General features: G+C 33.2%; 3 protein-coding genes across 4 annotated transcripts; all 3 read left to right on the plus strand.

Annotated features, from left to right (window-relative positions):
* Window positions 1–1,819: 1,819 nt before the first annotated feature.
* LOC105123275 (60S ribosomal protein L7a-1-like) lies at window positions 1,820–3,051 on the plus strand. Its single transcript, XM_011022787.1, has 4 exons — window positions 1,820–1,960; window positions 2,395–2,523; window positions 2,636–2,725; window positions 2,885–3,051. Exons 2-4 carry the CDS (start codon window positions 2,476–2,478, stop codon window positions 3,014–3,016), a joined length of 270 nt encoding a protein of 89 aa, XP_011021089.1. The 5' UTR covers window positions 1,820–1,960; window positions 2,395–2,475; the 3' UTR covers window positions 3,017–3,051.
* Window positions 3,052–6,458: 3,407 nt separating this feature from the next.
* On the plus strand, window positions 6,459–10,133 carry LOC105123274 (60S ribosomal protein L7a). Of its 2 annotated transcripts, none has more exons than XM_011022786.1 (7): window positions 6,459–6,562; window positions 7,491–7,538; window positions 7,777–7,978; window positions 8,148–8,317; window positions 9,054–9,182; window positions 9,293–9,385; window positions 9,752–10,133. In XM_011022786.1, the coding sequence occupies exons 1-7, from the start codon at window positions 6,560–6,562 to the stop codon at window positions 9,881–9,883; spliced, it is 777 nt and encodes a 258-aa protein (XP_011021088.1). In that variant the 5' UTR covers window positions 6,459–6,559; the 3' UTR covers window positions 9,884–10,133. The 2 variants fall into 2 exon arrangements, with proteins under 2 accessions (XP_011021088.1, XP_011021087.1); XM_011022785.1 differs by lacking the exon at window positions 6,459–6,562 and adding an exon at window positions 6,739–6,852.
* Window positions 10,134–11,393: 1,260 nt separating this feature from the next.
* On the plus strand, window positions 11,394–14,396 carry LOC105123273 (serpin-ZX-like). Its single transcript, XM_011022784.1, has 3 exons — window positions 11,394–11,768; window positions 12,336–12,984; window positions 13,331–14,396. The coding sequence occupies exons 2-3, from the start codon at window positions 12,571–12,573 to the stop codon at window positions 14,111–14,113; spliced, it is 1,197 nt and encodes a 398-aa protein (XP_011021086.1). The 5' UTR covers window positions 11,394–11,768; window positions 12,336–12,570; the 3' UTR covers window positions 14,114–14,396.
* The last annotated feature ends 1,227 nt before the right edge of the window (window positions 14,397–15,623 follow it).

A 15,623-nucleotide genomic window follows, 5' to 3' on the forward strand; every position in this document is an offset into this window, starting at 1 on the left:
ATTCTCTTTCGAGTTTGAGGCCAAAGAAACCATGAAAGAAATGGGACTCGATCGGCCATTCAAACCGGGGGAGCTCACGAAAATGGTGGATTCTCCCGATAGTGAGGACCTTTGTCTTTATAAATTATTTCAGAAATCACGCATTGAAGTGAAGGAGAAAGGGACCGAAGCTGCTGCCACCACCGTCGCTATAATTAGACAACAGCAAGCGAGGAGTTTTGTCGCTGACAATCCTTTCATGTTCATGACAAGGGAAGAGGTCAAATTATGTCATCATTCCCAGTTTCATCCTTTTAAAAATATATGTCTCACGTTAATTTAACGCATTTAAAATAATTTATTGAATTCTCACAAAGCTTGAATATAAAAAATAAGCAAACCTCCTCCTTTATTTTTTATATTTGAATTTGAAATAATAACATGGGATTGATTAGTTTTTTTTCGGTGGTTTTAAATATTTTCTATTTTCTATAGATTTTAATAACAATTTTTTTGAAGAGTTTTTTATTTAAAAATAATATTTTAAAAAATTTATTTTTGATATCAGTATATTAAAATTATTTAAAAAAATAAAAAAATAAAAAATATTTAATTTTTTTGGAAAAAAACGCAAAAATCTTTACCAATAATAGTACTTTAGTTCTTGTTTTAATATATTTTTTCGGCCTTGATTGATTTTCGATTGAGTGGAGACTCTATCGGATTGCCACTTCATCTGGGGCTGTTATTTTAAGTGACCCAGATAGCTTAAAAACTTGCTGGAGTGAAGGAACTTTGGTGCTTTGGTTTTTTATGTTAAATTGCAGTATTAATGTAACCTTCTATGTAGGGTTCCTTATAGAGGTAATGATTTGGTGAATGGTGACCAATTTATGGATGATAATTCTGCAATTGATAGTTGCTCCTGAGAAGCAACGACCATGTTCTTAAAGCTTTATTAAAAGTGCGGCAGTAGAAGTTAAAGATGGACTATGAGAAAATGCAGTGTCCAGTTAGAAGTTAACCTAGAAACCCTCGCTCACTATTTTCGTTATTTAGATGCATTTTCCATAAGTTCCTGACCATTAAGTAGTTTCTGAGAAGTTGGGATTCTGGTTGTCGCGTGGAATAGTTATATTTACCGACTGGACATAGAACAAATGTTAGGTCTTGCTGCTTTTCTATGTGTTGTTTGAATTAGTAATGTTGGTGTCTCATTTTTTAAAAAAGTTTCTTTTCCCAATTTTCATTTATTAGCTTGTTTTTGCATTGACGACAGGCTCCCAAAAGAGGTGTGAAGGCCCCGCTAGCAGCAAAGAAAAAACCTGTGTGTTCCTCTCTGTCTCTCTCTACTGTATGCCCACACTCTCACACACACAAAATAAGCATGTGTTAGTGTAACAATCAATTCTTGGGAGTTGAAAATGCAAATGTTTATAGATTATGCCCAGTTCTTAGGACTCACATGTGATGGATCATAACTCTGCTCCCTGTCAATTTTGGGCTTTGTGTGCTTTCCTTTTGCAACTAAAGTTTTAGTGCATTTTTGTTGATTAACTACAGGAAAAGGTCGTCAATCCTCTGTTTGAGAAGCGATCAAAGCAGTTTGGAATTGGTGGTGCCCTTCCACCCAAGAAGATTTGACTAGATTTGTCAAGTGGCCACATTTTGCTCGTATTCAGAGGCAAAGAAGGATTCTGAAACAGCGTTTGAAGGTTCCTCCTGCTGTTAACCAGTTCACAAAAACACTTGACAAGAACCTTGGTAAGTTTCTCATCCCTGTTCTAGAAAAGTTTGCAATCTCTGTACCTGAGGATCATGGATGTCCAGGATTAAATAATATAGACCTGAGGACAAGGTTGCTAAGAAGGAAAGGCTTCTTAAAAGAGCACAAGCTGCTGAAGAGGGGAAGAGTGTGGAATCAAAGAAGCCTATTGTCGTTAAATATGGTCTTAACCATGTAACCTACCTCATTGAACAGGTATGGATGTTGGTTTCTATGGCATACTTTGTTAAATAATTAGGTAGCAATATTAGTTTGGATGATCCCGTACTTTGTTCAGGTAGCTTGATTGATCTAAAGAGGAAGAGTTCACTCATAAATGAGCTATAACCATAATTTTCAAAATTGGCTCTGCCTAACGAGTTGACCCTCTAGTACCTGAGGGTTGATGCTTCACCTGGGCCAGGTTTGCAATTAAACCAAATGAGGTGTCCCGGTCCATTGGTTGAGTCAACTCATAATTTTATTCTTCTATTGTTTTTTTTTGGAACATCATCCTTTCAACTACTTTTTATATTGGGCATTTCATGTTGTCATCTAACATGGATTGTGACACGATGCATTGCAGGTTTGACGCATTCATTTATAAGGTTACCTTATAATTTTCCTAAGACTCTACTTGTTGCATGTAGAACAAGGCCTAGCTGGTGGTTATCGCACATGATGTAGATCCACTTGAGCTTGTTGTCTGGTTGCCAGCATTGTGCCGGAAAATGGAAGTTCCTTGTGCAATTGTGAAGAGCAAGTCACGCCTTGGAGCGGTGATTTTTTCTAATCTCTTCCAATGTGTTAAAAGATCCATTTATTAGTTTTTCTTTTTTGGGAAAAATGGTATCCATGTATATTTTTCACTATTCTATGTTTTAAAAACAGATTGTCCACAAGAAAACATCAGTTTTGTGCCTTACATCAGTGAAGAACAAGGATAAACTGGAGTTTAGCAAGGTTTTGGATGCAGGCAATGTAACATCTATAATGAGCAAAAACAGTAATGCTTATGATGTTTGTGTGGTTTACTGAATGGAGTGGCTTTTTCCTCTGATTCGATATTGTGTAATCTGTTATCTATTTCTCGATTTCTGTTTTCTTTGCATATTTAAGTTTTGTTCCCTTAAACTGCAGGCTAACTTCAATGACAAGTTTGATGAGCACCGTAAGAAATGGGGGGGTGGCATCATGGTTTCCAAATCTCTGGCTAAGACCAAAGCTAAGGAGAGAGTCTTAGCCAAGGAGGCTGCTCAAAGAATGTCATGAGCTTCTTCTAGCAAGCTGATGGACAGAAGTTCAGTCGAAAGGAACTTCCATAGATGTTTTTAAGCTTTTGTCTTTTCCCATTGATAGCACTTTATGCTTTTACTGCCAGGTTAATATTTAGATTTTCAACGGAAAGACTGAAATCCCACAGCCTCAACGTCTCTTAAACATGAACTGATTGATTGTTTATTTGAATTTTAGCGTTTTGTTTGTGCAGCTCTGGAAATGAATTCTACAACCCTAGATGAAGGAGAATTCTTTCCTTCCGTGCTTTATAGCTATCACCTTTAGCTAATATTAGGAGGTTGTATAAATGTGCTTATTCAAAATAGAGAAATAAATAAAATTTTATGCTTTACCAACGTAATTCATGCCAAAATTAAATCTAATAAAAATTATATGTGGGCTAGATCTTTAATTCAAACAGTTTCAATTATATAGTGTCATAGAATTCTCAAATTATGTGCTTAATTCATAATTTTGTGGGTATATATTATGAAAATAATTTAATATTTTATCCTTAAACTTGCAACAAAACTATTATTATGTAATTATTTTACATTTCATGTCCGTATATTATAAAAATAATTTGATATTTTATTTTAATCAATTATATAAATATATAAAATTTCTTGTGCGATAATATTTATTATATTTTGTATAATTAATTTAAATTAATGTCTATAATTATTTATGTGAACTTAACATAGCATAATATATAATTTTATTTAATTAAATATGTTGCGGCTAATCCTGATCATTTAAAATTACTTAGGTCACTAGACATTAAGTTAAGGCATGATTTTATATAATATAAAATAATATGCTTTTAAAAAAATATTGTTCATAAAATAAGGCTAAAAAAAAAACAAAAAAAAAAACTATGTAAATGAACCACGCAAAAATTAAAGTGACAGTCATATGAATTAAAATTACACAGCCTCAAAACACAAATGAATAGCCCTGCATGATTAAAAATTATTTTTTTTAATGATTTATAATCAGTATTAGAACAACATATAAAATAAAAATCCCAAAATATTTATTTTTGGCATAAATTATTTTCAATTTATTCCTAATGCATGTTGATGGCAATTATTTTCTTTGCTACCGGGTATTATATTCATGGTAATTATTGAAACTTATTCCATCATAAACCAAACTTTCAAACCATAAATAAAGGCAAGTTAATTATTAATTCAATTTCAATTTAGAAACCAAAGTTGTTTCTACAAAAGGAAAATAAAATATAAAATATGGTAGAATAAAAAAATTAATTAATCACTAAAAATTTCATAATAAATATAATTAAATAGATTAATTATTATTTTTAGTAAAGAAATTTCTAGATAGATATAACAACATGAATATCAAGGAAAACGTATTATTTTTACAAGTTTTTATGCTGACTATTAGACTTAATGTTTTTAAAATAATTTGCATTATTTTATGTGAAAAAAATAAATAAATCAAAATATATCTCTGTTATTGATAAAAAAACACTCATTTATTTTTTTAAAGGGTTTCTGTACTTCTAAACTTTTACACACTTATGATTTAATGATATATTTATGTAAGTAAAAAGTTATATTTTAATATGTGAGCTTAAGGACTGAAAACTTGTATTTATATAATAAGAGCCTTATTAAACTCCTAAAAATAGAACTTTGTTTTTATTTAATATAGGAGCTAATTTATTAACATGAGAGTTAATTTATTGAATTAAATTAAAATTATTAAAAATAAATAAATATCACAGAGGTTAATGAAATATAGCTTTTTCTTGACTTGTGGCCAATGAAACATGAAAGGCCTATAAACCCAATAAAGTTGGAACAAAGACTACTTGTTGTGAAACTTTCGCCACTTTGTAACGGTTCGGTAACAGTTTAGGTAAGGGTGGTTGGTTAGGAATTATTTTTTAAAATATTTTTTATTTAAAAATATATTAAAATAATTTTAATATTGACATGTTAAAATTATAGCTATCAAACTTAATTAAGAATGGGTTCGGGAATATATATAAATTCATCTAAATCAATCCTAAAAAATAAAAATATATTTAAAGTTTTAATATTTTATATAAAAATAATTAATGTAAATATAAATTATTAATTTTATAGACAATAAAATTTAAAATATTATTTATTAAAAAAATTATATTAGCATGTTATTGTTTTAAATTAAAATATTTAAATGAAATAGATTTTTTATTTCATATTAAAAAAAATATAATTTATTTCTTATAAATATAGATTATATATATTAAGAGATTTAAAATTTCATATTAAAAAATTAAAATATTCCTATAAAATATTTATGGAATATGCTTAAAAAAAATTAATAATCAACTAAAAATATAAAAAAATTAATTTTTAATCAGAAAAAAAATATTTTTTTAAAAAAAATCTCAACTTGATTTTACCAACCTAGTCATAAATAAACTATGTTTTGTCAAATTTTTACTCATTTTCATCTTATCTTACTAGGAATCAAGTCAGTTTCATTTTAATAACTATAATTAAAACTATTTAAAAATAAAAAATAATTAATTTTAAATAGTATTTTTTAAAAAAAATTAAGGAATTCATAGTTGTACCCCACCGAGCAAAACACCCACTAAAATTGTCGGTAGAAGTTTCCCGAAATTCAAATAATACCATGTTTCGCTACATTTCTATTTTTCATTGTTAAATAAAATTTGATCAAAATACAATAATTATAAAATTAAGAACCGATATATATATATATATATATTTTTTTTTTCAAATGTAGACCTTTCAAAGAAAAATAATTTCAGCACTACCACTTCAGGATTCTTTTCAAATATATATTTATTTATTTTTTTTAATAAATAATTCACTTTCAAAACAACATAATATTATTCTGGATAAATCTAAAGGCAAGCGCAATATTACAACACTTGCATAGTTGTAACGATCACTTCACAAAATTGTTTTGCACATAACATATGAGCTATGAACTAATTTTTCGATAAATAATTCAGTTACTGCTCAATTAAATTTAATCAATTTAAAATCTTAATGATTCATGGTAGTAGTTGAGCACATAGAAATTTTGTAAATTAAATAAAAATATTTTTTTATTATAAAATTATCTATATTTCCACTATTCTATATATAATTCTGTAAGAGATTCTTTACTTCCGATTTTTCCTTTTTCAATATTTTTTTTAATAATATTTAGTTTCTTAAAAAAATAATTTTATTAGTATAAAATGAATTATATATAAACAATATTTTTCCGCTACATATAATAAATAAATTAAGAAGAGTTTGGGCATAATAAATGAAACAAGTAGAAACTAGGACTAAACTTTGACGAGTAAACAACAAAGATGCCCAAATTGATAACAAAAATATTTTAGGGTTTGGGAGGCCTGCGGGCTTACGGTCCACATAACAAAATGAATTATAAAATAAAACCCTAATTATAAAATCAGCCGCTTCAGCTGCGCTTCTAAGCTCTCACGCTTCCGTCACAAACACACCTATCAGCGTTTCTTTCAATCTCCTCTCCCACATGGTACGACTTTCACTTAAGTTCATGCATCCCCATTTCATATTTTCATCCATGCAATGTTTTTTGTTCTGTCTAGTTTCATTTGTTTGGTATGAAGTTACTTTGTTTATGATGGGTTTGTTGATTTCTGAGTGAATGGAGACTCTCCTGCGGGCTTACGGTCCACATAACAAAATGAATTATAAAATAAAACCCTAATTATAAAATCAGCCGCTTCAGCTGCGCTTCTAAGCTCTCACGCTTCCCTCACAAACACACCTATCAGCGTTTCTTTCGATCTCCTCTCCCACATGGTACGACTTTCACTTAAGTTCATGCATCCCCATTTCATATTTTCATCCATGCAATGTTTTTTGTTCTGTCTAGTTTCATTTGTTTGGTATGAAGTTACTTTGTTTATGATGGGTTTGTTGATTTCTGAGTGAATGGAGAAGTGAATGGAGACTCTATCAGGTAGCCTATCCATTTGGGATTGTTATTTAAGTAACCCAAGATAGGTTTGCTGAAGTGATGGAACTTTAGTGCTTTTGTTTGTCTATTGAATTGAAGTTTCTATATGACTTTAGTTGTTGGATTCTTTATGGCGAAAATGATATCGCTTAGAAATTGGGGAATGATGACCTATGTTTTTTTTATGACAATCCAGCAATTGATAGTTTCCCCGGAAAATCAATGAGTATATGCTTAAAGCTATATTAAAAGTGGGGGAGTAGAAGTTTCAAGATGGACTGAGAAAATGCAGTGTACTGGTTAGAAATTTAGGTGGAAGCACACGCTCACTATTTTCGTTATTTAGCTGCATTTGTATATCTTTGTTTGAATTATTGCTGCTATTGTCACTTCTATTTTGAAATGTTTTGTCCATTGAATTTTCATTGAAAAGTTTATTTTTCAATTTTTAAACATCAGCTTGTTTATGTAATTTATGCAGGCTCCCAAAAGAGGCGTGAAGGCCCCACTAGCAGCAAAGAAAAAACCTGTATGCCTTCCTCTCTCTCTCTCTCTATTGTATGCACACAAACGCACAAATAAGCATTTGTTAGTGAAACAATCATTTCTGGGGAGTTGAAAATGCAAATGTTTATAGATTATGCCCAGTTCTTAGAACTTGCATGTGATGGATTGTAATTCTCTCCAATGCCCCATGTCAAAATTGGGCTTTGTGTGCTCTCCTCATGCAACTAAAGTTGTTGTGCATTTATGTTGATTAATTACAGGAAAAGGTTGTAAATCCTCTGTTTGAGAAGCGACCAAAGCAGTTTGGAATTGGTGGTGCCCTTCCACCCAAGAAGGATTTGACTAGATTTGTCAAGTGGCCACATGTTGTTCGTATTCAGAGGCAAAGAAGGATTCTGAAACAGCGTTTGAAAGTTCCTCCTGCTGTTAACCAGTTCACAAAAACACTTGACAAGAACCTTGGTAAGTTTCTCATCCCTGTTCTAGAAAAGTTTGCAATCTCTGTACCTGAGGATCATGGATGTCCAGGATCAAATTTAGCATGCATTGTTCTTATAAACACATTAGCAAAACTGTAGATGATTTGTCTCCTGTGAATTTGTGGTTTTATTTTCTTCATTTTGTATTACAGCCACGCAACTTTTTAAGTTGTTGCTAAAATATAGACCTGAGGACAAGGTTGCGAAGAAGGAAAGGCTTCTTAAAAGAGCACAAGCTGCTGAAGAGGGAAAGACTGTGGAATCAAAGAAGCCTATTGTCGTTAAATATGGTCTTAACCATGTAACTTACCTCATTGAGCAGGTATGAATGTTGGTTTCTGTGGCATACTTCGTTAAATAATTAGGTAGCAATATTAGTTTGGATGATTTGTTACTTTGTTTAGGTAGCTTGATTGATCTATATAAGAAGAGTTCACTCATAAATGAGCTATGACCATAATTATCAAAACTGGCCCTGCCTAGTGAGTTGATTAGCAATATTAGCTTGGGTGATTTGTTACTTTGTTTAGGTAGCTATAAGAAGAGTTCACTCATAAATGAGCTATGACCATAATTATCAAAACTGGCCCTGCCTAGTGAGTTGATCCACTAGTACTCGAGGGTTGAGGCTTCAGTAGGCCAGGTTTACAATTAAACCATGTGAGGAGTCCCAGTCCATTGGTCGAGTCAACTCCTAATTTGTAAGAAAGATTTCAAAACCATGTCTTTTTAGTGACCTTCCCCTTCATTAGATCAGACTTCAGGCCAGATCTGAGTTATGACTGTGTAGGAGAAGATGTCTTTCAATTTGATTGTTTTCACATTTTCTTCTCCCACTCGTATTCGTCTCATTTCTTTTAGTTACTTGGCTGGAAGCTGCACATCTTTTTTTATCCCTCTATTTTTCTTTTTTTTGAACACCTTCCTTTCAACTCTTCTTTTTTGTAGATTTCATGTTGTCATCTGACTTTGATGTTGACAACATGAATGACAGATTTGATGCGTTATTGTCTAAGGTTATCTTATATTTTTCCTAATACTATACTTGATGCATGTAGAACAAGGCCCAGTTGGTTGTTATAGCTCATGACGTGGATCCAATTGAGCTTGTTGTCTGGTTGCCAGCTTTGTGCCGGAAAATGGAGGTTCCTTATGCAATTGTGAAGGGCAAATCACGTCTTGGAGCGGTAGTTTTTCCTAATCTTGTCCTGTGCATTAAAAGATCCATTGCTTTTTTTGGAAAATGAACCCTATGGTATCTATATATTTATTTGAATCTTCTATGTTTTTAAAATAGATTGTCCACAAGAAAACAGCATCAGTTTTGTGCCTTACATCAGTAAAGAATGAGGATAAATTGGAGTTTAGCAAGGTTTTGGAGGCAGTCAAGGTAATATTTTTAATGAGCAATGACTACAGTACGATGACATATCATATTATTATTGTGTCCTTGCTCTTTATCCAGAGGTTATCTCTGAAATGTTCTTTTCAAATCACAACCCTCTCAAAGAAAAAAAGTGCTTTTTTATCGGTAATCCTCCTAGAAGATAGCATTTTGTTATCAGGCTGAGGCAATTGATACTTGATTTCCTCATCCCACAGTGAACTGAGTTTGTCTAACAGTAATGCTTATGATGTCTTGTGTGGTTTACTGAATGAAGTGACTTTATCCTCTGATTTGATATTGTGTAATCTGTTACCTATTTCTCGATTTCTGTTTTCTTTGCATATTAAGTTTTGTTCCTTTTAATTGCAGGCTAACTTCAATGACAAGTTTGATGAGCACCGTAAGAAATGGGGGGGTGGCATCATGGGTTCCAAGTCTCTGGCTAAGACCAAAGCTAAGGAGAGAGTCTTAGCGAAGGAGGCTGCACAAAGAATGTCATGAGCTTCTTCTAGCAAGCTATTGGACAGAAGTTATAGTCGAGAGGAACTTCCATAGATGTTCTTAAGCACATGCTTTTCCCCATTGATTGCACTTTATGTCGTTACAGACAAGTTTTGTATTGATTCGGTAGTAGAAGTATTTTATCATGAGCAATATTTATATATTCAATGGAAAGAATGAAAACCAACAACCTCAGTTTCTCGTAAACTGATTGAATTTTTATTTGGTATTTTAGCATTTTGGTTGTGCAGTCCTGGAAAATTTATGTGGTCGTGGTTCAGGAAGTGCAAGGGTTGTTATTGTCACTGAAAAATGATGGAGCTAATACTTTTTCTGTAACCTTGCCCTCTGAAAACAATGTTTTTGGTTCTGGGACCTCTTTTTCGCTGAAAATGCTCTCTTCGAAGAATTTATTTTTATCATAACCCACTATTCGATTTTATGTCATGTGTCTGGTAGTAAATTATTTTTCGCTGAAAATGCTTTCTTCGAAGAATTTATTTTTATCATAACCCACTATTCGATTTTATGTCATGTGTCTGGTAGTAAATTATATAATCATTAGCAAGATATTAGTAGTAATGCATAATGTACTGTGAAGATAATTGTAATTTACTCGTATCAACTGCAGTTATACAGCAGGTTTAATTTGAGACCGCCACTCCTCGTTGCCAATATAGCCTCTAGGCGTAACGACATATGCTGGCTTCATCTGTCTCATTAACCTCAAGTCCTCAACACAACTTTATTCCTGGTGACAATTAATGAAGTGAAAATTAAGCTTGGCAATCTTCTAGTTTCTTTATTTTCTACCTTTTCTCTTATACGGTTCTTACATATATTTGTGTGACGATTAGCAACCAAAAGAAGAAGAATTACATCATAACATGCTTGAAAGGTCCAAGCCACCTTATCACTTCCCAAGGTTAGCAAAACGGTAAACAGTAAACAAATTCCTTGCACACAGAAATGGGACAGACACTTGCAGGCTATTTTGAGAATAGGTCCAGCTGCTTGCATGCATGTGGCACCCTATATTCTTAGAAGGTGTCAAATTTTCTTCGCTCCCTTTTGCCTTTTCATTGTGCATTGAACCTGAGCTTTAGGCCCAACAAGGTCTCCTTTGGAAAGGCTGCTTTCCTAAAGGGATCCACAAGTTGAATTTTTTGGTTTCATAGATTCTTACTGCAGCATTATTATCACCAAATGAAAGCCATGGCCTTGCTAGAGATCTACTAATGTCCGTTTGAACCCCTCTTTTCAGTAGGTGATGGAAGGTGTTTACTGTGGCACACCCTCAGATGTTGACTTCGTAAATAAGGTTATTTTTTAGCTATTCGCATCTTTGATGTAACTCTAACATTAAAATGTGTTTTTCAGGGGTAACAAAATTGAATAATTCAAAGGCAAGCATTTTGAGGCAGAAATAACAGAGGCTCTCCATGGTATCTGCATTGGCATCACGGCAGTCACATGTCTTGTAGTCAGCCAACTGTGAGGTTAAGGGTAGCTTTCTTCTGTTCAAATGTGAAGGTGGCCTTACAAATTAAGATCGCAACAGCATGTATCTATCTTTCTTTCATGTTTCAAGTATAATCATGAGAAGCCAATAACTGACATTCGATGCTTTCTCTTGAAGGATAATCAAGTTTTAGATGAAGTCCTTGGTAGAGATTGAAACAAAGTAGTGTCAGGGCAATGGTACAGCTTTGGTCCTTGCAAATGCATTCTCCTACAAAGGAGCATGGGATCGAAAACTCAGTACATCAAAAACTGAGTGCTATACTTCCACTTTGTCAATATACAGATTTTTCGAGTTCCCTCCACGACGACATCTATAAGGGTCCTTTGACGGTTATAAGCTCTCCAAATTCCCAACAAAAAGGTCAAGACACCAAGCAATTCTTCATGTACTTCTTTCGTTTCACAGCCCTGTTGCTAAAGCTGACTAGCTTAAGCAGCGAGGGTTTTAGATAGATGTTTTCAACTCTCTTTCTATGCCCAACTGCTTAAAAGATGTGTTTATCTCAATTTCTTAGATACTCATTGATAGAGAAGAATGTTTTATAGCAGTTCCTGCAGTGCTAAAACATGTGGTTAAATTCAGATAATAAAAGAAATCTAGGAAAGAAATTTCTAATTTTATGAGACTCTAAGATCATCCAGATTTAGAGTATGTTCCTTTAAGAGGAAAAGCATGAAAGCCCAGCGCACCTCACAAACAAACATACTCTTAAGCTTGGCTTGGCAATCTTCTAGGTTATATTTGCTACATTTTGTTTCATATGGATGCTATTTTAAGTTTAATTGTTTGTGTTAAGCTTGGTTTGTCAGTCTTCCAAGATTATATCTTGTTTTATACTTAGTTTTTTATTTATTTTCTGCCGACTAGCTTTTTATGTATTATCTTATATGTGCATTTGTCTGCTTTGTTGACACGGCAAAACATCAGGAATTGCATCAACTCGTGCTAACGACAACGTCGTTAAATAAACACACTTTGAAAGCTCCGTTACAATGTACTGCTTTGTTGACACGGCAAAACATGAGGAATTGCATCAACTCATGCTAACGACAATGTCGTTAAATGAACACGCTTTGAAAGCTCCGTTTCAATGTACCTACCAATTGTATGTTTAAACATATGTAAAAGAAATTGTTGCTAACTTGATACTTTGGACATAACAATGGAGGGCCAAGTACAGATCCCATCAGGAAATGTTGATACTAGCTTCTGCTTGGATATGGCATTCCATATTTTTCTGAAAGAAGCTGACGGCGCATCAAACTTTGTGTTCTCGCCTTTTTCGTTCCATTGTATGTTGAGCCTTATTGCTGTAGGCTCAAGGGGGTCTACCCTGGAGCAGCTGCTTTCATTTCTAAAACTGAAAAGCCTCGATGAGCTGAAATCTTTGGCTTCGCAGGCTATCACTTCTGTATTATTGCCATCAAACTGGAGCGAGGACCAAACCGGAAGTCCAATTGTGTCATTTGTCAATGGTGCTTGGGTGGATCTAAGTTATCGTTTGAAGCCTTCCTTTCAGGAGGTGGTGAAAGGCGTTTACTGTGCTACAGCCAAAGAGGTTGACTTTGTAAATGAGGTAATGTTGCAATATTTTTCATGCTTCTTTATGCTATTCTAGTATTGATTGTGGTATGTCTTTGATTTCGTCAAACCATTGAAGATCATAAAGAATAGCACTTTGATAGAATTGAAACTTCAGTATCCACATTTTGATAGTATATCCTTGTGAGACATGGCAAGTTTGGATTTCTGGCAACTTAGATGCCAGCTGATTGAAATTTGCATCTATCCCACTGACAAGTTTAATTCAGGAGTTGTCAAATCTGGAGGTGATTTTACAAAGTTCTAAATTTTGGCCATGGATAGCAACATTTTTCTTCCCGCTGATACTGGCAATTGACACTAGATCATTTTCTTTGAAGGCTAATCAAGTGTTGAATGATATTAATTCGTGGGTGGAGACTGAAACCAGAGGAATCATCAAAAACCTTCTCCCTTCGAAGTGTTTGGGCGATGATACAGCTTTAGTCCTTGCAAATGCACTCTACTTCAAAGGAACATGGGATCGGAAATTCGATGCATCAAAAACTAAATATAATGACTTCCATCTTCTTGGCGGACAGATTGTTCAAGTTCCTTTCATGACCAGCAAAAGATACCAGAGACATCTTTATGGATGCTTTGATGGCTATAAGATTCTCCAAATTCCCTACCAAAATGATCAAGACACCAGGCAATTCTCCATGTACTTCTTTCTTCCAGAAGTAACAGATGGCTTGCACAGTCTGATTCAAGTATTCAAATCCAGCCCTGAACTCTATACTATGCAATTCAAGTTACGAGAAGAGGATCTTCCTGAGTTTTGGATTCCAAGATTTAAGTTCTCATTCAAGTTTGAAGCCTCAAAAAGTATGAAGGAATTGGGACTGGAACTACCTTTCAAGGCTGTTGGAGAACTGTCGGAGATGGTTGATTCTGCTAAGTCCCTGTTCTTGTCAAATGTATTTCATGCGTCCTGTATTGAGGTTAATGAAGAAGGCACGGAAGCAGCAGCTAGTACTGCTCCAAGATTGATTAGACAATCTCGCCGGTTGAATCCTCCAAGTTTTGTAGCTGACCATCCTTTCTTATTCTTGATCAGGGAGGAGAAATCGGGAATGACATTCTTCATCGGAGCTGTGATCAACCCTCTCTTGGTGTCCTGAAATGTAGCCAGGACAACGCTTCAGAAAAGAAGCTTCACCATATGGTAAAAATAGTATATGGATCTTGCTTTTCTATCAATTGCAGTAAACTGGTATGACGCAATCTGTGAACTCATTGCAATTTCTGAATGCTGCCAGGAGCATTGCCTTGTTGTGGATGGAAATATTACTTTGTTCAAACCGCAATTTCTTTGTAGATAATTCGGTAGTCTATGAGAACAGCTTGTCTGATTAACAGGCCACTTGAACTCTCCATTTTTTGTTTTAAATTATCAGAGGTTTTGGAAATATAATTCTTGAGGTTCTACATATGAGAAAAATGTTCTTTACATCTCATAAACGAAACAACAACAAACAACCCAACCAATACTACTTTAAGGTACATGAAAACACTTTCTAGATTGGTGACATCAAAACTATGCCATAACATTCTCTGATATCTTGCCTTCGGCACTTCAATTACAGAGAATCGATAAATCTTATCGGTACAACTATGGTACGTCTGATGCCCATCCAGGAATGGATTCCAAAGGATGATATGTCTTTTACGAATCACCATGATTGAAACTTGATATGCAAGGGTCCTGAAACTTCTCTGCACTTCCCAGCGGATCTGCAATGTCTGCTGAAGCTCTTCTGCTACTAAGCCGATATTTCTGTAATCAGTTGTAGGAACATAGTACAAAAAGATTAGTAAAAAAAATATGCTATGAAACAACCGTTTAACATATTAGATGAGATATCAATATATAATTTATATTATTTTTTAATATATATTTTTTTTAATAAAAACATTTTTAACTTGAAATTTATTTAAACTCATATTACCTTATACTTGATTTTTATAAAAAAAAAATGATGAGCAATATATATATATATATATATATATATATATATATATATTTCAATCTTATGTGAGTTAATTGGAAATTATTTTTATGAGTTTGACATGCAGAAGACATTTCATAAATTAATCACTAAAAAATAAGAAATTCTGCATTTTATGTTTTGAACTTAGCTCCTGGTGACATTTTTTTTTTTGTCAAGTTAAAATTCTAGAAAAAGAATGTGGGTTTAATCTAAGTTAAGGTACATATGTTAAGCTTTATAAAAAGATATTATAGGCAAAAATCTGATCTCATTTGGACCTTGAATTAGATCTGCAATCTCGGGCTAGAATCTTTCTCGCAATAAAATTCTCTGTTTTCATACTAATATTTAAATGAAAAAATCTTTAGTTTCTAATATCAAAATCAGGCGATTCAAAAACAGAAATTCATCTACACAACAACTACTACAGTTTTCATGAAGAACTTAAAGTCAAATAAAATCCTTTTGAAGGACAAAATCTGGACACCATTTAGCTAGTTGAAATAGCTCCCTTGATTTGATTTGAAAACCAATAATGTTGAGCATCCTAATATGGTTAAGAGTCTGATATAAAAATAGTAGGTATTACGACCCAATAAAGGTACAAATCAATCCTTTAACATGTCATAAATGAAAAAAA

Source organism: Populus euphratica, unplaced genomic scaffold, assembly GCF_000495115.2.
Source record: "Populus euphratica unplaced genomic scaffold, PopEup_1.0 scaffold10.1, whole genome shotgun sequence".
Lineage (NCBI taxonomy): Eukaryota > Viridiplantae > Streptophyta > Magnoliopsida > Malpighiales > Salicaceae > Populus > Populus euphratica.